At 37.2% G+C, this 21,601-nt stretch overlaps 2 protein-coding genes and 1 long non-coding RNA gene across 4 annotated transcripts in view; 2 read left to right on the forward strand and 1 right to left on the reverse strand.

Moving 5' to 3' along the window:
- Window positions 1-15,333, forward strand: part of LOC141633774 (nicotinate phosphoribosyltransferase 2-like) — a 30,202-nt gene extending 14,869 nt beyond the window's left edge. For both annotated transcript variants that reach the window (XM_074446183.1, XM_074446184.1), the window contains 10 exons: window positions 6,873-6,948; window positions 7,678-7,779; window positions 8,370-8,486; window positions 11,468-11,526; window positions 11,977-12,151; window positions 12,351-12,485; window positions 12,569-12,667; window positions 13,907-14,015; window positions 14,773-14,885; window positions 14,991-15,333. In XM_074446183.1, the coding sequence (XP_074302284.1) occupies window positions 6,873-6,948; window positions 7,678-7,779; window positions 8,370-8,486; window positions 11,468-11,526; window positions 11,977-12,151; window positions 12,351-12,485; window positions 12,569-12,667; window positions 13,907-14,015; window positions 14,773-14,885; window positions 14,991-15,068 (1,063 nt within the window). In that variant the 3' untranslated portion in view covers window positions 15,069-15,333. The remainder of the gene's footprint in view (window positions 1-6,872; window positions 6,949-7,677; window positions 7,780-8,369; window positions 8,487-11,467; window positions 11,527-11,976; window positions 12,152-12,350; window positions 12,486-12,568; window positions 12,668-13,906; window positions 14,016-14,772; window positions 14,886-14,990) is intronic.
- A 1,685-nt stretch (window positions 15,334-17,018) lies between these two features.
- On the reverse strand, window positions 17,019-18,615 carry LOC141628539 (PI-PLC X domain-containing protein At5g67130-like). The gene is made up of 4 exons (XM_074441666.1): window positions 18,370-18,615; window positions 17,691-17,972; window positions 17,437-17,523; window positions 17,019-17,189 (listed from the first exon to the last, which is right to left on the reverse strand). The coding sequence occupies exons 1-4, from the start codon at window positions 18,613-18,615 to the stop codon at window positions 17,019-17,021; spliced, it is 786 nt and encodes a 261-aa protein (XP_074297767.1).
- A 235-nt stretch (window positions 18,616-18,850) lies between these two features.
- On the forward strand, window positions 18,851-19,988 carry LOC141633356 (uncharacterized). The gene is made up of 2 exons (XR_012538129.1): window positions 18,851-19,147; window positions 19,473-19,988. It is a non-coding gene; the product is annotated as an uncharacterized LOC141633356 (long non-coding RNA).
- The last annotated feature ends 1,613 nt before the right edge of the window (window positions 19,989-21,601 follow it).

The raw sequence follows: 21,601 nt of genomic DNA on the forward strand, positions 1-21,601 counted from the left end.
TGTATATGTATCATATGTATAATTACTCATTATCATATTCATACAATTGACATAACTCGAGACGAGTAGTTACTATATATGTATCATATATATGATTACTCGTTATCAGTAGTTACTGACTTGTATGTATCATATATATTTACAATTGACATAACTCGAAACGAGTAGTTACTGTATATGTATCATATATATAATTACTCATATATGATTACTCGTTATCATATACTTCCTCCTATTCACTAAGTTATTCCACATTGCTTTTTTGGGTAGAATTTAGTAGTATGGTGATATGTGGATGTAAATAAAAGTAAGAGAGAGAATGTGGGTCATAAGTTATTATAAACACAAATAATAGACAAATAAAGAAAGTGGAAGTTCTTTGTGAATTTGCCGTTTTAGGAATTATGGAAGATCTTAGAGAATAGGAGGGAGTATATGATTACTCATATATGATTACTCGTTATCATATACTTACAATTGACATAATGCGAAACGAGTAGTTACTATATATGTATCATATATATAATTACTCATATATGATTACTCGTTATCATATATATGATTACTCGTTATCATATACTTACAATTGACATAACTCGAAACGAGTAGTTACCGTATATGTATCATATATATGATTACTCGTTATCATATACATACCATTGACATAACTTGAAATGAGTAGTTATTGTATATGTATCAAAATTCAAATATATGATTACTCGTTATCATATACATGCCATTGACATAACTCGAAACGAGTGGTTACTCATTACTATATATATATCATTTATATGATTACTCGTTATCATATACTCTGTATATGATTACTCGTTTTCATATACATCATATACATGCCATTGACATAACTCGAAACGAGTAGTGTCATACAGTCGGGTCACAACATGATTCAGGTCGAGTACTGATCTCGGTCAGGTCATACGTGTAAAAAAAAAAGGTTTATAACGTCTTTTTATTTTACTATTTTTAGCCGAAAAGCATACTTTTTAAAATTAAATCATATAGTATCTAATATTAATAATATAACTATGATTCTATAAACAATCTGGTCGGGTTCAGGTCGGGCAAGTTTGGCTCTCTCATCCATTTCAAGTTAATTCGGGTTTCGGGTCTGGTCATTTCAGGTTTCGGGTCTTTCTCGGGTTTGTAGTTCAGGTCTGTTTCGAGTCAAGCGAGTCAGGTTATTTTAGGTCGGGTCATTTTCGAGTCAATGAATAAGAGAGAAAAAGCCATTTCAAGTCTTTTCGGTTCCATTAGAGTTAAATTTTGTCGGATCATTTTCGGGTTGGGTGGTTTCGATCGGGTCAATTCGGGTTTCGGGTTTGTTGTTCGGGTCTGTTTCAGGTCAAGCGGGTCAAGTTATTTCGAGTCGGGTCATTTTCGAGTTAATGAATAAGAGAGAAAAAACCATTTCAAGTCTTTTCGGTTCAATTAGAGTTATGTTTTGTCGGGTCATTTTCGGGTTGGGTGGTTTCGAACTTTCGATAAGGTCATTTCGAATTTTGGGTCTTTCTGGTCAAGAAACAGTCAATAATAATGTCAGTAGTTGTAGACTTGTAGTGAATGAGTTTTTTTCGGGTTCATTAACTAATTTATGTAACTACATTGTTCATTAACTAATTTATGCAACTTATAAAGTCATAATCGCACATTAACTGATTAACGAGAAAATAATAGAATTGTAGGAGTTTACTTATTTATCAAAAGATCACTATATTCCGTTACCATGCTTACCAACGTAATATTATTAGACTACATAGTACATACCCATCTACAAGTACCTCAATCTTATTATTTTGAATTTTTGATACATAATATATGGAATTTGCAAGTAAAATCCATGATATTATTCCTCAAATTCTTCCGTTGGCAGTTTGGCACAAACTCAAATGATAAATTATGTTGACGAAGCTTAGTTCCTTAATGCTCAACACTTGCCCATCCTTTCATATTCTAATTTATTATCTAGCATATGCTTACAATATATAATGTTCGCCTTTTTCCCTCTCGGAGCGCCGAGAAAATGTTCTTGAATTTTTGAATACGAGCTAGTGAAACTAAGATTGCAATGTTTGCATCTCCAACACTTCTCATCTCCTCTAATTACTTCATTATAGAGTGGTTGTGTAGAGGCCATTTTTATAAGAATAACTTTTATTTTTATAGGATAATGTATGAAGATTTTCTGAGAAATAGAGTAAGGTGCTAAGATAAGTGTAGTGAAATGAAAATATGTTGAACGTAGTCAATTTATACGGTAAATAATCCATTTTTTTTTCAAGCAATATAAATTCTAAACATAATTTTCTAAATATTCATGATGGAAAATATAAAGGAAAAGGCAAAAGTCAAAAATCTTGTTCCCAATAAATAATTATGTGAAATGTTAATAGACTATTAAGTGTTCCAACTTCGAATCACACCAATAAAAAAACCAATAAAACAAAAAATCTTCCCCGTTCCCAATACAAAACTTCATCTTTTTCCTTCCCAAATCAAACAGCCTTCATCTTTTTCGTCCTTCATCAATGGTGAGCAAACAACCTTCATCTTCTTCCTTGATTGTGAACCCCATGATAAAGCGGAAAGTAAAACTAATAAATCCAAGCGGAAAATGTGGAAATTTTAAAACTTTTATTTATTAGATAAGGTTTAGCATGCGGGAGTCACTAAAATTAAACGGAGAAAGAGTATGCGGAAATAAAACATAGGTTCATACAAACATAATAGTCAAAAATGGGGAAATATATCCCTCGAATGACAAGACGCTAATGGGTGAGTCTAAGCAGTCCTACTAAATAGAACTACTAATCCAAGGTGCTCGCTAGCTCACACGTCTAAACCCCACACATGCAATCTTCACAAACCTGTCATTTATGTAAACATGAAAGCCACATTCAGTGGGGAGTAACTCACCCACAATATGCCAAAATACACATAACAAGGAGCTCAAATATGTAAATCATATAGAGCAATACAAATGACGTGGATATCAAAAGATCTATAATTAAACATGTCAATTAAATGAGAGGGAAACAAGATAGATCAATATTAGCATATTAAAGACTCAACTATTCATAGGCTTAGGTAGATAAGATAAGAAAACAAATAAGAACATAGGCATGACCACTTAATCACGAGCTCGAATTCTAATGAAATATGACAAATGCAACTTATCCAAACCATGCAAGACCTTCACTACTCAATCCATATAATTCCCCTGGTAGAACGATAATAATGATCAATGACTCAGTCCAGTCTAAGTCTAAATCCCGATTCGACATGCGGCAGAACCGTCCGCATCCAAGATTCGATTGACAGAACGGAAGTCGAGTACCCACATTCGGCAGAACGGCCCGAAAGGGGCGGAAGAAATGAGATAACCAACTCCCGGCAGAACGGCACGAGAGTGGTGCAACCAATACTTAGCAGAACGGCACAAGTAGGCGTAAAGATACGTCAAGCAATAAGATATAGCATAATGGCATTTTCACAAGAGTACGACTTGATTTAATTAAACCAGTAGAATAATTCCCTCGTATTTGAAATACGATAAATAAATTAGGATAAATGAATTAAAGTTCATATTATAGATAAATGAAGATATTTCATATAATTTTGACATAAATAAATAATGAACTCTACATTTATGATTCATGTGAGAAATATATATATAAATGAACGGTAGATAAAGGATTTAGGATGCAAAAACATGTGACGGAAGTTAAATAAATTAAACCCGAATACATTTATTTCACGGTCAAAAATTAATCTAACCGAGGCTACGGCCTAGCCATGACCGGCACCTGCCCAGCCATGGCCTGGCCGCACACCCGCCATGGCTCAGCCACGGCCTGCAAGATGGCCGCACACCCGCCATGGCTCAGCCACGGCCTGCAAGACCTGGCCACAGCCCCTGCACAGAACAGCCAGTAGCACGGCAGCCAACAGTGTACAGCAATAGCATGCAGCAGTCCAGACCAAAGTTGGAGCATTTCCCTCTTGTCCAACCGTCTTAGGACGGTTTTTCTAGGCCAAACCATGACGGATTTCACCCGAACAAAAGACCCAATCCAAACATGTACATGTACTTGAGACCATAGCAAGAAAATTGGTTCAATTTAGCATAAAGAAACCCGTCAAAACAGCCCGCGAAAACTGCTCAATAAGTCCATTTTCACGTTTTAAGAAGTTCATTTGTGACCTTAAGACGAAATTTTAAGCATGAAAAGGATGAAATTTCTCACATACAACCAACCCATTACATACTTGGATATACATATGAGACGGAAATCAACTATTTGGTTCAAATCATCCGTGGAATCGACTCAAAAACAGTCCACAAAAGTCATCCATCATCAACTTATATATACATGGTTTTTCTAGCAATTTATGAGGCCGTCTTAAGACAAGTTTTAAGCATGTTACAAGGCGGAATTCATCCAAACAAAAGACTATATTCATTATGAACCAACAACAATTTCAGCCCACAAATCGCATCCAAAAACGCCCAAAACAGCCCCATAGTTCACGGTTTCATTTTCAGTTTTGCGGCGTCTTAAAGACGAAATTTTAAGCATGAAATTGATAGTATTCATCCAAATAAATTACCCAACATGATTACCCACTTCACCATGAGTCCAAAGGTACCAACTTTTCCCAAAATGGATAAGTCAAACTCGAATAAAACCGTCTCAAAGGACACCACATCAACTCAGTCAAGAAGAAAACTTTATCGTATAAAAAGTAAGAACACATGTAAATACATATAAATTTCAACATAATGTCGAGTAATCCCATCACCGTTACCTTGAATGCTCTTCAATCCTCGAGTGTGTCGTCCACAATGTAAGAATCTCCGTCCAGGTCTTCATGTTTTTCACCTAGCACTCGAAAAGGATTCGGTTTTCAGCTAACACCGTGATATTTATAAGATGAGTCAAAACGAAAATCTTACAAGACTTACAAGACTGCAACTTTCTTACCTGATGGAGGAAGAAAAGGGGAAGAATTTGGCGCAAGAATTACGGAAATTGGTCGAGAAACGAAGGAGAAATCTAAATTTTTAAGCTTGGAGTATGTGTGTTCATGGAGGACTTGTTTGTGTCGATGCAGGAAAGCAAGGAGCTTGATTTTCTATTTTTTTTGTTTTTTTCCAACAATGTAAGGGGAGATAGTGATAGGTTGTGAGTGGAGGGTAATAAAATAATAAGGGTAGGTGGTGTGTTGTCGATTTGTGATCGGTCCAAATTAATCTAGTCTCACAAGAGAAATGTGACGGTCTTTTACTAGACGGAAATACGTCTCAAGTCTACCACCACCACCACCACCACCACCACCACCACCACCACCACCACCACCACCACCACCACCACCACCACCACCACCACCACCACCACCACCACCACCACCACCACCACCACCACCACCACCACCACCACCACCACCACCACCACCACCACCACCACCACCACCACCACCACCACCACCACCACCACCACCACCACCACCACCACCACCACCACCACCACCACCACCACCACCACCACCACCACCACCACCACCACCACCACCACCACCACCACCACCACCACCACCACCACCACCACCACCACCACCACCACCACCACCACCACCACCACCACCACCACCACCACCACCACCACCACCACCACCACCACCACCACCACCACCACCACCACCACCACCACCACCACCACCACCACCACCACCACCACCACCACCACCACCACCACCACCACCACCACCACCACCACCACCACCACCACCACCACCACCACCACCACAAATATACTCCCTCTTATTCACTAAGTTCTTCCACATTTGTTTTGGAGTGAAATTTAGTGGTATGGTGATATGTGGATATAAATGAAAGTAAGAGAGATAATGTGGGGTAATAAGTTATTATGACCACAAATAATAGACAAATAAGGAAAGTGGAAGATCTTTGCGAATTTGCCGTTTTAAGAAATGTGGAAGATCTTAGATAATAAGAGGGAGTATATTTTTATATAAATTAAGCTTTAAAAATATAATTTTATAAAAATTACGCTTAAAAATATAATTAATTAAATTAATCAATTTAAAATATTTTAAAGCCGTTATACAAAAAGAGCGGGTGTTTCATTGATCCTCCATCCTCGTCCTTCATCTCAATCTTCCTTTGAATCATTTCCACCATTAAACCTAAAAAATCCTATACTTCATATCAGAAATTAAGATGAAAGTAAGAAGGAATTAAAGCTAAATCCTACAACTTCATGTCAAAATGAGTACATAAGTGTAAGTATCTTTCATTACTTAACTTTTTTCTTCAGTTTTCCTTGTTTTGGCAAAGTATTTCAGTTCGCTCTATCTGAGCAAATTCTTAACGTATTAGGGCGAACTGATTCGCTAACGAATCATGAATTGATACGATCGTATCGATTCCCGATTCGCTAGGGGTTGGTGCGAATTCGGCAACCTTGGTTGGAGGTCTTGTTTGGGTATACATAAAACTACCATGATGTCTCTTTCAGTATATGTGGCAAAACACTGCCGAGATCTTCTAATATGGTATAACCTGTTTTGGTATCAGTCTCTACTTTCTACCCACTCGATAAAACGTTCTATTTTTATTGTACTGAATTCAAGAGGATATTGTGAATTTCTGATTTGTATTACTGGGGACCATAGGGTGCTCCACAATTGAAACACGATAGGCTCTGACTATGAATACATGGATGTTTCTCCCTTGTTTAACGGATCATGTATGTTTCTCCCTTGTTTAACGGATCTTGTACAAGGTCAGGTTGCAGTAATTGGTAACTAAGCAACCTTTTTCTGTGTTGCAGCAATGTTGCAGCTGGACAATTGTTTGGAATACCGCTCAAGGGAACACATTCACATGCCTTTGTCAGCTCATTTATGGTGAATCCTTATTTAGATATTTCCCAACTTGTCATTTGTTTGACGGTGAAAAAAATTGAACATGATGTTAGATTTAGATGTAGTCTTTGTTCTTAATGGCGGTATAGGTACACTTGCCTTTCATAGATAAAGGTTTTGCTCACAAACTAATGTCGTCGGAACTTTTTTTTCTTTCTGAGGGCTAACATGATTTGATCCTGTACAAGATCTGTTAACTAGAACTGAATAAGACATGCACATATGCTGTTCTAAACCACTTGTTTTTTTGTTAATTATATTTCAAATGAACCAGGTCGCCATTTTGGCCATTTAATTAAGTGGTCCTACATGTTCTAAAGGCAGCGTCAAACATTTGATAATTATCCTTCATAAAAGCAGGGTTTACCTGGACTGGAGACTCTTTAATTTAATTGACAAATGAAATTTTGTGGCTTTCTTTATAGGAAACTTTAAATGTATTATTAATCTTGAAACATTACCGAGTATGGAGATATTCAAGTTTATTCAAATTTGTTGACTTTGGAGTTGTCTTTTTTTTTTTTTTATTATTATTTTTTTTTATTATTTTTTATTTTTTTTGGTGTTTAAAGCTAATACTGTAGTAAATAAGCTAAGCAGTCATTACATCTACCAGTGGAAACTAGTACCTGTGTAATGAGCTCTTAGTTTCTCACCTTCTCCGCATTAAATTAGAGTGTGCTTCGAATTCAACTCAATCCTGTTCTACAGAGCTTAGATGAGATTGTGGAGAAGTCACTAATCAGTGCCTATGGATCAACTTTTTGTGAGGATTTTGTCTCTCTGGTTCAAACATGGTTGGCTAAAATTCAGGTGTTCAATTCTTTCCTTCTTGAATTTACATATACTATCTTCAATGAGTAGATATGGTCAGTTCAGCTCATGTTACTAAATTTTCTCCTCAATAAATAATACTCTCTCACTTTCAATGGTTCTATATGTTTGTCATTTTATATGAGGGGAAATTTGAAAAGTAGTACTCCCTCCGTTTTTTAATGATGTTTCTATTCTTGACAATATGTGAGGAGTATTTTAATAAAATGGGACATCATAAAGATATGGAGGAAGTATCTAGTAAAATGGTGTTAGTATTTGTTACTTAGATTTTGCCTTAGTAACTATATAGTTGAAAGGAAGTTCTATAGCTTTCATGGATATGTTTGTATGTCCTCGAGTTATTTTGAGTTTTGATGCTTCAAACTGTCATTTGCCACTCAAAGTTGTTTGACTATGTGCCTCATTTTCAATATATATAAAGATAAATATGGAAGTGCTATACAGATTCCTTTGCATTTAAGCGAGTAATTAGTAATTTCATCTCTGGCTCTGAGTCTGCTGACCATTTGTTTTGTGACTTTGCTGTTGACGTTGCAACTTCATCATCTTCTTCATATTCTTCACAGAGGACGAAGTTTTTGACCAGTGGCTTTGGTGAGACAAATTTAAGCGAGTTAGCAGCTTTCACCTCATACGCCTTGGCGTTTCCTGAAAATTTTCTGGCTCTAGTGGACACATATGATGTAAGTGGTACTTGTATGAGTGTGTTTAAACTATTGAGTTTTCTTGGCGCAGCATATTTGTTATTGTTCAATAATGAATGTGGTTCTATTTAGTCATTTTGCGTCATTTTAAAACTCATACACTTGCCCTGATGCTGAAACCACTCCTCTCCTAGGTAGCACCAAAACGGACACGGACATGTGATACGGCATTTCATGAAATTTAGGACACGGGACACGCTATTTAAATTTAATAAACTATATATATTATGGTTATAAATAACATGATTTTATTTTTGTAATGTATTTGATATTAAATTTAAATTAGTGAAGATAAAATTTGACTATGACTATAACAAATTCTCATTTCCTACCCAAACCCATCTTCTAATCAATCTCTTTTAACATTTTATTCCTCGTCTAAATTATAACATGTTTAGGCGTGTGTCCGACGAGTGTCGGGTGTCCGACACGGCGTTCGACACGGGACGGCTAGTTAGGAGGAGTGTCTGTGCTACCTAGCTCCTCTCTATGCTCTTTGCATATCATATGATACCTTCTTTGTGTTTGTTTGGATACGATCACCGGCCACACGGGAATATGAACATCCTAGTAATTCAAAGAGTTGTTTAGTTGTCAAAGTGATAGAAACTAGAAATCGGAACTCATAGGGTAATTCCCACAACCCATATGTCGTACGAAGTTTTGTACCGTGGTGGCCTAGGTAATTGGAATTTCAAATGTGAAAATTTAACTCTTTTGCCCATCAAAGGATTCTAAGCACTTTTCCCCTCGCTGATTCTTCATCTTACTCATTTTCTCATTTTATTTTACTTTTTACTGTTTTTGCAATTCTATTACTTCTATCCTTCCTTACTCTTTGTGTTAAGCTGAGATAATTTAGTAGAAGAAACAATCAGAAACAGTTGGACCTTGCAGTACTAACATTCTGATTGTTAGTACTATACTTTAGCACAAAGATAGGAGCATAATCAGGCGTAATGAACAACCATGATTGATAATTGTCAATTTTCTAAATAGTAGAGCAATCCTTGTACAAAGTTTTAGTTAAAAGTTTTAAACTATATTTTGACTTTTCAAGAATCCAAGGTGTTTAGGCAAAAGCTACACCTTTCTGTATGTTATTTGAGGAATTTTCTTGGGTTTATCTATGGGGTACCCTCCATTTTTTTTTTCCAAATTTTATGTGGTACCCCTTGTGCTTCAAAGTTCTCTGTGGTACTCCTAAATTCTATCCCTGAATTAAACCAAGACCCTATATTGTGTAAGCTGTTAAGTTATACGTTTGTTTTGTAATTGGTCAAAGAAATGACTCATATACCTCTATTTAATGTTTGATTATCTTCTTCTCTCTCTATCAAGATAGCTGATCCTCCTACTCGTTCTACCTCCCAGTATTTCCACCATTAACACCAAAACAAGACCAAGTCATTCACATTTTTCCTTACTTAACCAAGTCCGTTATTAATTCATTCTAATAGTTAGATTGTAAGTGAAGATGAAAGAAAAAGAAGATGGTAGGAGGCAGAGGAGAGAATGATGAGATGTTGAGGTTTTGACTTGTGGTGGTGATTAAGATGGTGGATAGAGAGAAAGAAGGCTGTTAATTGGTTAAATGAGTAACTGACGGAAAAATGTGTATTGACAAAAATGTTGATGGAAATTGTTATTGAGAGGCACTACGTAGAATGTTTAAATACAGAGGTACCCCATAGTTTCTTAAAAGTTAAGGGGTACCATGTAGAATTTGATAAAACACAGGGATAACCCATAGGAAAACCCGATTTTCTTTAATATCGATCAGTCCTTGAGTTTCAGATTCTAGCAAGAAACTTAGTCAGTATGGTATTGGTAATTGGTAATGTTTCAACTCTCGAGTTATTGAAATGGTGGTTGTACTGAAATTGATTTCTAAGCATGGTTAAAGAACTACTACTAAAGGTTTATGATGACTTCATGAGGGATATATATGATTTTTGAGTGGGCAGACCACTGGGGAGGACATAAGAGTTCTTTAATTTGATTAAAGAACTACCACTAAATGTTTCCACTGGTTTGCTATGGTCCCTAGACAAACTAACAAGTAAGTGGAGCACATACCATTAGAGTTAAACATTTGGGTGGCCAAGTTAGATTTGAAAAAATGAAATATAACCCAAGATTTTCAGTACCATGATCTACGTGGTTGGCCAGCAAATCAATAGTACTTTTTTCTTCTTGTATACGGGGAACCAATTTCTTTTGGAAGTAGCTCCCATATTTAGTAACCCTACTTTATACAACTATATCTGGTTTGACGTACACATCACTTCTTTTTAAGATATACGGAGTACTTTACACATTTCCAAATTATTGTGTTTTTATTCAGATTTTAAGCACCAAAAAAGCTGAAATTGTGAAAATTGAACAGGCGGGTATATTTGACCCACTTTTTCTGGTCTCAGTTTGGTCTGTTGCATTTCAGAAGACACTTTTTCGACCTAATTGTTTTATTTTGAGTTTTGGTACCAACAAGTTGAGTCATAATGTTGAACTAATTTTAAATTGTGGAGATTTGACGCGTTTTAACTTTTAAGTTGTGCAAAACTAAGTTGAGCCTCAAAAGTATGAGTTTTATGGTGCTAGAACCAAAGAGGCAGGGATGGTCAAGTTGGTTGAAAGAAGTACCACATAGCTTTTTGACTCTTTGTATCATTGTATGTGATCTTGGTATGCCTCATAAAGCAAAACTTAACTTAAAACCGTTGCTCCAGTGCCTCAAGGGGTCCTGCATATATAAGGGTAAAGAGGATTACGTAGCATGTGAGCTGTTTGAGTAAAAGCGAAACATAAATTATATAACATAAAGTTGTGAACTGTGAAACCTTGTCACATTCATAAGATTTGTTGCTCATGTTATGTGGAGTAAAGGTTTGTTGTTGATGATCTCTTAACATTGGAAGTGATCTCATTTGCATAATAAACCAATTGCAATGTGGCAGGTTTTGAGGAGCGGAATTCCAAACTTCTGTGCAGTTGCTTTGGCTCTCAGAGATTTAGAGTATGAAAGGAAGATGAAGGATGCATTTCTTTATTAACTTGCATATTAATTTCTCTCTATGCAATTGCATTAGTTACTTAGCACCTGTGTAACTTCTCTCCTCCATCTCTAGGTGAAGCAGCAAACTATTAGACCTTGTGGATTGACAAGATGTTATTTTGAGTTCATCTTTCTTCACTTTTTGTCCGACCATATTAGGGGACTTTCTGTTGTAGAGGATGATATTAGAAATACAAATGATAGAAGCATTTAAAAGGGGGTAGGTGGGTCTTTCTATTTCTTTACAAAACCCCCTCTATTTTTTTGTGTTTGCATACAGTTCCGAACTTCTTATTGTTGTGGTTAGAATGATATAAATTCTCTACCATCAGGGCTTTAGATTACCCATTCTGCATAAACAATTTCTTATAATTATCTCATCTGACTTTATAGTTCATGTCATGGTTGCAGGTATAAGGCCATGGGAATTAGATTGGACTCTGGAGACCTGGCTTATTTGTCTTGTGAGGCACGCAAGTTTTTTCAAGCTATTGAGACAGAGTTTGGAGTTCCTGGTTTTGGAAAGATGAGTATTACTGCTAGCAATGACCTCAATGAGGAAACTTTGGATCATCTAAACAAACAGGTGATAAAATATTGTTGTAGTGTATCTGTTACCTGTCACTTCACTTCAAAATTAACATCACCTTAACACCCAGAAAGTCCACTGTAGCAAATGGGGATAAAATATCACATATGCAACCTTAAGCTGGTTATTTCTAAGTAAGAAATGAGTTTTATTGAATTTTTGGCATTAATTATATTTTATAAATTTGCATAGACAGGGCCATCGAGTTGATGCGTTTGGAATAGGGACTTACCTGGTGACTTGCTATGCTCAAGCTGCATTGGGTTGCGTTTTCAAGCTCGTTGAGATTAATAATCAGCCTCGTATGAAATTATCTGAAGATGTTTCCAAGGTCGGTTTGTGTCTCCTAGAGTCCTAGCGCCAGTGTTAGATGATAGAAAATCACATATAAAATATAACACATTGTTTTCTTAGGTATCCATTCCATGTAAGAAGCGATGTTACAGATTGTATGGAAAAGAGGGATATGCTCTCGTAGACTTGATGACTGGAGAAAATGAACCAGTTCCTAAGGTATGCGCTAACCAGCAACTAAGAAACCATCTCTTATTTTTGTCTATAGATTTTCTTTTGATGACTTTTCTCACTGTTTTTTGTGGATGTCAAGAGTTTACTTTTTTAACTTTTACTGAGTGAGTCAATTTGGTTAGCTAATCTAGTAGTTGTGCCTTTTATCATTGTGAAAGAGAACTGAAGGTAGTAGGTGATACGGGTACGGAAGCGATAATAAACAACAAACGTTGTTGGGGTGAAAGTCGAACTCGGGACCTTGATTCACGAAGGGACGAGATTGTTCTCGATGGGATATTTGACTGAAAGTCCGCAAGACTTTGAGCCAATGCGATATTTGGGTCGAAGATCTGCCAAGACCTCGATCCAATGGGTGTTTAAAATAAAGACGCCGATCTTAATTTTAAACGAGATTTGAAAAAAACGTTCAAACCTTGGTTGGTGATCAAATCATGATCGAGTTTTTCTGAACTTTTATTTATAACTTGTCTTAGTCCCTAATATAATGCATGTTATTTATACTAATTATATTGACTAATTCTAGTTGAAATAAAACTCCTATTCTAGCAAGAGCACCCGCCTAACAATCCTACGAACAACGATCGGAAATAACTCCTAACAGATAACTAATAATTAACTTGTATCCTAGTCGAATTAGTAGATCCATAATCGTATCAGTAGGGACTAACACTTGTGGCTTTACTTTTTACCTTATGGAGATACCATAGTAAAGGAAGCTCATTTTTACTAGTGCATTGTGGCTTCAGTCTTAACCTAGGGACTTCTGGATTCACCTGTCAGCTTGTGTAGATACTATAGTAAAGGAAAGATGATTTTTGCACTTGCTTTTGATTAATAAACTCTTTGTTATAGGAGTAATGAGAAGTTTACTCTCTCACGGAAGGGAGTGTAGAAACTAACTGTAAATTAAATCTTCGTAGTAAAATCCAATTGAAAGCTGAATTGTTGCTTGATAGGGTGAGATTTTAAGTTTTCGGGTCAAACCACCTTGTTTTACAGCTTTAGTTGATTGCGAAAATTTGCTCACAGAAAGTGGAATTTGTTGTTGAATTCTGCATATTGAGTCGAAGGCATTAGTTTGCAAAGGACCCTTGCAAGCACATGGTTCTATTTAGAGCAGAGAAGCAAATACGGTGTAAATTAAGAATGTGCTCCATTTAATCTTGTGTCCACAAATTAATCATCATTTGCCGAGTACTAAAATATGTCCTCTGATTGCAGGCTGGTGAGAGAATTCTCTGCCGTCATCCATTCAATGAGTCCAAAAGAGCATATGTGGTACCACAACAAGTGGAGGAGCTATTCAAGTGCTATTGGAGTGGTAGCTCAGGTATGATTTTCTATCTTAAATCTGGTACACGATACACTGTATATTCGTGCATGTCTTGTATGTGCTTGCAACAGTCTTTGAGCCCCGGGCACCAACATTGTGAATTTCTTTTCAAGCAATATCATGTTTACTGATGGAGACATGGAGAGTTTGTGGAGGAACACTAAAGTGGATCCACAAAGAATAATGGCTTTATTGAGTGTAATCAGTTACAATGCTACACTCTTATTGCTACGCTTTCTTTGCCTCGATGCACTTCTATTAAACACAGTCCCTCCATATCTATATTGTCCCCATTGAATTGATGATCAAACAATGTTGACTTGACTGATATTTTCTCACATTATATTATACTCCCTCTGTTTTTTTATATATGACTTTCTCACATTTCGAGACACTCTCTTCTCTCTTCAATATCTCTTAAAATATAAGACTAAATATTATGATATGTATATTCATATGAAAGATTTTTTCGTAAGGAATTTTTTGGTACCATTTATATATTTTTTGAACAAATATATTTTTTAAAATATTAAAGTCAAAGGCTTATCTCGTAAATGCAAAACGTCATATATAAAAAAATGGAGGGAGTAATTACAAATCTACAACTTTTTAAATTCGATTGTATGGAAATAGTTTGATATATCAAACTCAAACATGACAAATTTTACATTGACTATATGTGGATAATTTAATCGACAAAATTGACAATATTTGGGATGGATTTAATGAGTTATGAATCCTTTGCTTGTTGTAGACAAAACGAGAGAAAACATGCCACCTCTTAAGGACATCAGAGAGAGGTGCATGAAGCAACTGAAGCAAATGCGTCCAGACCACATGAGGAGGTTAAATCCTACGCCATACAAGGTACTATTTGTTGGGAGTTCTTATACTCTGGTAGAATATTAATTCTGTATTGAATGCGTTTATTTGAAACTAATTATAATAGTTTGTTACTATTATATTAAACAGGTGAGTGTGAGCGCAAAGTTGTATGACTTTATCCATTTCCTATGGCTAAATGAGGCACCTGTGGGAGAATTGCATTGAAGTCATCATTTTATGAACAAATTTGACAATTACGCATTCGTATACAATAGATAAAGGCGAAAGGCGAAAGGTTTGAACATCTCAAATTCTTATTCATATAAACTACATACCTAAATTGTAGAGCTTCTGTTTCTCTCTCTTGGCTTTAAATAGTAGTATTACCCACTTTTTTTATGACTCTTATGTAAGTCCATGTTATGGTACCAACATAGTTGTTTACTTCCATTATCTGATAGTATAATATGGAATAGGGCCATTTACGCCACACTAGTCTTATTTTTGGCAATTTGTGATGAGGCAATGTCTGTTTGAGTCCGGATTTCCTGTCCCGCATGTTGTCATCTCTTTGAAGAATTATCTGGATGACTATTAGGCACTTGAATGACATTATCATGGACTCCTGGTTGTTCGATTTAGCCGTCTAGTCTACCACAACAGATGTCAAAGATGGCTGGCTAATCACTTTATTATATGATCAAAGGATCAAATGCAATTTTCATATCCAATGTGCACACTTGCGATAATAATTTGAGTGTTGTAGTTTTAAAATTCCGCTTCTGAAGACCATCTTGGATGATTGTATCATAACTACCGAAATTCTCAACACCGCGAATTACATCCCATGATGTCATTTATGGTAAATCAATGCTTGGTTTAGCTGTTCACATTGTGCTTTATGCCGCCTCGCCTCATCCATAACAGATAGATCACCATGTCCATGTAAGCCCTTAATGTCTTTGTGGCTATTCTGAATCAAACTTTGACACATGGCTACGTGAAGTGGTTTTGATCGTTTATTTCACCTTCCAAATTTCTGCATTGCAAACCAATATATGCAACACGTCTTGAGATTCTCAACATCAACAAATAAATTCGTCCAGATATTATATTTGTGACGTTAGTCAAGGATGGTGTTGTACATGTACATTAATCTTGACATAGGAGCAATTAAATCGCTTTACCTATCGTGCACCCCCAAGATGCCCGGTAATCTTCAATCATGCCGTCACCATGGCACATGAAATCGGCCTGACTATTTGTACTTGTCACAATTAAATCTCGCTTTTCGAGACGAACAAGGATGGCGGTATTATCGCTCGTATCACTTGAGTTTTTTGGCACTGACTCAGGGATACCCACCCTAGGAGTAGGACATCATTGGGATCTATGGGTGCTTGTGTCAGCCATCTTGTTTAATTTTCACTCACTGCACTCCTAACATAGTATATACAGAGCTCTTTTTTTTTTTTTTTTGTTTTTTTTTGTTTTGTTTTTTTCCCTCTGTTTTTTTGGTCTAAGGGGAGCCATAAGGGTGATTTTAAAGCCGACGGGATTTCATTATATGTATTTCTAATCAATTAGTTCACTATAGACGGATATATCCGTCTAAAGTGAAAGACGGGTCAAATATTGGTGACATTTTTGGGCCTCAGCATGCAACGTGTTGCTTGTCTTATGCTTAAAGTTGGTGGATATTTGGCTCGTCTATAACTATAGATGGAGCAGAAGGTTTCGTGAGATACCGTCTCCCACTAAATTAGTGAGAGACATAACATAGGAAATAGAAATTAAGTAACTTCCTCCCCTCATCATGTGAGAGGTCTCTCAATAGTTATTGAGAGACCGTCTCTCTAAAGTTTTGTGTAGATAGATATCTCCCGTCTATAATGAGAATTTGTGATTTCTAATATGCTCATGTAAACATTTTTTCATGTGGACTTTCATTGTTTAGCGCCCTCGTGGCACAAATACAATGCTTTTTACGACAAAAGAGAGGAAGAGGAGATTAAGTTAGGGAAAAATCAATAAAATTTTCAATCTCACTGATATCATACATAAGGTTGTCCTATACAAGTGGGAAAAATGGGTGCCTATGTTACTCATTTATGGTGGAATATGTGAAATGGGTCGAACATACAAGAATACAAGAATACCCACTCGGTAATATTTTCAAAGATATGACAAGAAAATGATTGTAAACAAGGATCCGTACAACCACCGTTGCAGGGTTGGATGTCCAGCGCTATTAGATTTTGTTTCAGGCGGTGTTGACGATGGTAATGCAGCTGGTGGAGGTGGTGCAAGCACTAGCACATTGCATGACCCAAATGATGCATTCACCTATTTCAAGAGCACCAAAACCTATTAATAATACGGGAGACTAGGAGCTAACGGATTCAGGACAGATTATCAGTCCGGCCTATACAAAATTTTCAAGTAATAACGTTCATATTCGCTTCTTTATTGGGTTGGACAGGCCAGTTTTGATGGGCCGTACAGTACATGAACAGTGTTGGGACTATAAATCGGACGTAGGGAGTTAGGGAGACGTGAGGTAATAAAACATGCACATGAGAGACAAGCTAACCTTGCAATAAGCGATGTTGTCACATCCACAAGTTAGATGACCATTAGCTATATTAACTGCCTTTGAAGCACCACCACCGTCGCTCCTCTGCATAGAAAACCAAAAATTTCAAGTCCTAAGGGCTACTGTTAGTGTTTTGAGACAATATGGTCATCCGTCAGAATGCAAAGAGCGAGATCAAAGTGAAACAATTGACTATTCGATTGCGAGTGGAATTTTAATTATACACGGTACAGAGGGATGTAAGATGTTACCTGGTAGTAATCGACAGCAATGAAGTTAGGCCATTGTTTTGCGTTTTGTTGGAGACAAGTATTGATCATCTGAGTCAAGGGGACTGAATTGTCCAAGCAGGCTTTAGTGGAATTGGGATAATCCGGAAAGTAATTCTCAAGAACCAGAGATATTGTTTTTGTGCTTAATGCCGGAGATTCATCACGGTTTTTGCATGAACCTGCTATCATCCCGTCATCACCATCTGCAGTTCCATCAACATCACACAAGATTGCTTTATTCTGCATAGCTCCAGCTAAAATCTTTACAAAGTGACAATTAAGGGTTTCGTTATTTATACACTGGAAGCCAGTCCGTCAGTTCGCCATAGTGTGGCAAACAAATCAACCGGACTAAAATTGGATCGTCTTATTACAGTTGAGTCATTTTATATACAAATATCATAGGTTCTTTCTAAGTACAGTGTTACCAGTCTGGGTGTCTGGTCAATTTATGCTACGTTTCTGTTTGGATTCGCGATTTCTCAAGTCCATGGTCAGTAGGTCACTGATCGCGTCAAATGAGGTTATTTTGGTAATTTTGAATCATGCTTTTTACGACCTCTATTTAAAATGAGTGATTCAGGTCAGTCATATGTTGTAGTCAAATCGTTATATTTTTAGGTCGCGTAAAATTGAAATTGGTCTTTTTAAAACATACCTCGTATATCAGGTTGTAGAAGCTACGCACAAAAACTGTTATTTTACTGAGATTAACACTTGTAATAACAAATATAACAGAGAATATCAAGACGATCAACTCACATTGATTTTCAAGCACGTAGTTCCAATTGTAGGCAATCCCTTCAGAAGCCTCCTTGGATTTGACAGAGGTAAAGACTAGTAATCGCTGATTTTTCTGCACCATATCATCCACAGTTGGCCAGTCGCCGCCATTTTTAGGCATCCGAGACAGAGGAAACATCAGCTTGTCAAGCCCAGCAGCTTTGAAGAGCTTAGTAAGGCCATTCGTAGATGTCTGTTCACATAATATCTCGGATATTATGCAAATCGTAAATATTTCGGTTGCTATTATTTTGTGATTACGTTCCTATTGTATATTCCTTATTTACAGGGTTTGTTAGCCCTTTTGTAGCAACTTCCTCTTGTATAAATTAACTCTCATACGATGAATGGAAAACACAGAAAAAATACTTTCACAATTCTCTTTCTCTCTTTTTGTGTTTCTTATTTCAGTTTACTATATGGTATCGTGAGCAAGGTTGTTCTTGCGATATTGTTTCATTCTTTTTCTCTCTTTTGTTGATCCTTCACAATGGTTGACGATAAATCAATTGGTAGTGAGGGGAGCGGTACTGTTAATCAAATCAATCCGGTTTATGCTCTCTCGAACCAGGATGGTACGGGAGCACGGATTACTCATGTCACAGGGGACTCTTCGACTTCGACTTCCGCTGCAAAAACAACTGCTATCTTCGGTGAGACCCCAGTTGTTACTAATATGGTTCGACTGAATAGTAAGCTTCCTTTCACATGGATAATTGATACGGGTGCCTCCACACACGTTTGTTATAATGAGGAATTATTTGAATCGTGTGTTAATATCACCCCGTCAATATCGGCTTACCAACGGGTGCAAGTTTGACAGCCACTAAGACAGGGACAATAAAGCTTAATGATAAATTGTCTCTTTTTTATGTTTTATTCGTTCCGTCTTTTAAGTGCAATCTTTTGTCGGTCTCGCAGCTGCTATCCACACATGAATTATGTGTGAAATTTACTAACTCCAAATGCCTGATACAGGACCATGCCTTGACGACGATTGGTGAGAGTGATCTTTCGGATGGGCTTTTCTACTTGACAATGACGGAACCTACTCGGGTTAATGTTGTGACCGGGCAAGACAGTGTTGCGTTGTGGCATCAACGACTAGGACATCCTTCATATCGGGTTATGAAGCATATTCCTTCTATTTCCAGTTTTCATTCGGATTTTTCGTCTTGTGATATTTGCTTTCGGGCAAAACAGACTCGTACTGCTTTTCCGTTGAGTGATAATAAAGCTGATTGTTTGTTTGATTTAATTCATTGCGATATTTGGGGGCCGTATCATCCCAATCGTGCGTGTGATTCTCGTTTTTTTTTTGTCCATTGTTGACGATTTTTCGAGGTGTGTCTGGGTTTACTTAATGAAAAAAAAGGACGAAGTTCCTAAACTTCTGCGTGATTTTTTTTCTCTAATTGCTCGACAATTTAATAGTCATGTGAAAATTGTCCGAAGCGATAATGGGACGGAATTCAAGGGGCTTATTCCGTATTTTCGAGAAAATGGTATTATTTTTCCGACTTCCATGGTTTAAACACCCCAACAGAATGCTAGGGTCGAAAGAAAACATCAGCATATTTTAAATGTTGCTCGAGCCTTACGATTCCAAAGTTCCGTTACCTATTGAGTTTTGGGGGGAGTGTGTTTTGACAGCGGCACATTTAATTAATCGTACTCCTACTCGAACTTTGCATAATAAAACTCCCTTTGAACTGTTATTTGGTAAACTTCCCGATATGGGCTTAATTCGGGTTTTCGGGTGTTTATGTTATGCTAAAAATATTTACGCTCGTGATAAGTTCGATTCCCGGAGTCGCCGTTGTATTTTTATTGGATATCCGTTCGGTAAGAAAGGTCGACATTTATATGCTCTTGAGACGGGCGACTATTTTCAGTCACGAGATGTTCAGTTTATTGAGGACTAATTCCCTTTTGCGGCACATGAAATCATCTCTGAGTCTTCTGTAACAGACTCTCCTGTTGCGTCTGACTTTTTCTCTGATTTTGCCTCATCATCAGCACTTTCCCCACCCATTGTCGAGGAAGAAGGGTCAGGTAGTTTGCAGGTTGAGGGTGCGGTTGAGACTGTAGAAACGCAGCAACAGGGTACTGAAACAGAGTCCCCACTTTCGTCTGATGCTGTTCCTTCGGGTGTTCAAACTGATAATTCCGGTCCCTCTAATCTGATTCCTCTTGATCAGAACATGGCTCGAGAAGATGGTAATGGGAGTGCATCCAGTGATCCTCTGGTTAACACGGATGAGATCATTTCTGATTCAATTTCTGGTGTAGATATGGGTCGAGGTAAACGACTAAAGTTTGATAATTCCCGTCATAAAGACTTTGTGCGCTGGGATAAGGTGCATGAACACATTAACACGACTCTGGTTCCGTCAAACCCGTCACCCACATCAAAACTCGTCACAGGTACTCCGTATCCTATTGATCATTATGTTAATTGTAAGCATTTTTCGACTGCCCATCAACATTTTCTTGCAGCAATTACTAATGATACGGAACCCAACTCCTTTAAAGAGGCTGTCCGAGACCCAAAATGGAAGCAAGCCATGGAGGAGGAAATCGCTGCTTTAGAAGCCAATAATACTTGGTCCGTAGTGGATTTGCTATCAAATAAAACCGCTATTGGATGTATGTGGGTTTATAAAATAAAACGAAAACCGGATGGAACAGTTGAGCGATATAAAGCAAGACTAGTCGTGTTTGGCAATCACCAACAAGAAGGGATTGATTTTGCCGAGACTTTTGCTCCTACGGTAAAAATGCTGACGGTTCGAACATTTCTTACTATCGCTGCCATAAATAATTGGGAACTACACCAAATGGATGTTCAAAACGCTTTTCTTCATGGGGATTTGGAGGAGGAGGTGTACATGCGACTTCCGCTGGGGTTTGGTCGTGGGCTGCGTGGAAAGGTGTGCCGTCTTCATAAGTCTTTGTATGGGCTCCGTCAGTCTCCGCGTTGCTGGTATGCTAAACTTGCTAATGCTTTATGTGACTATGGTTTTTCTCATAGTCCTTGTGATCATTCCCTATTTATTTATCGTAAGGATGATATTGTTATCAATTTTCTCGTATATGTTGACGAT

Source organism: Silene latifolia, chromosome Y (genome assembly GCF_048544455.1).
Source record: "Silene latifolia isolate original U9 population chromosome Y, ASM4854445v1, whole genome shotgun sequence".
NCBI lineage: Eukaryota > Viridiplantae > Streptophyta > Magnoliopsida > Caryophyllales > Caryophyllaceae > Silene > Silene latifolia.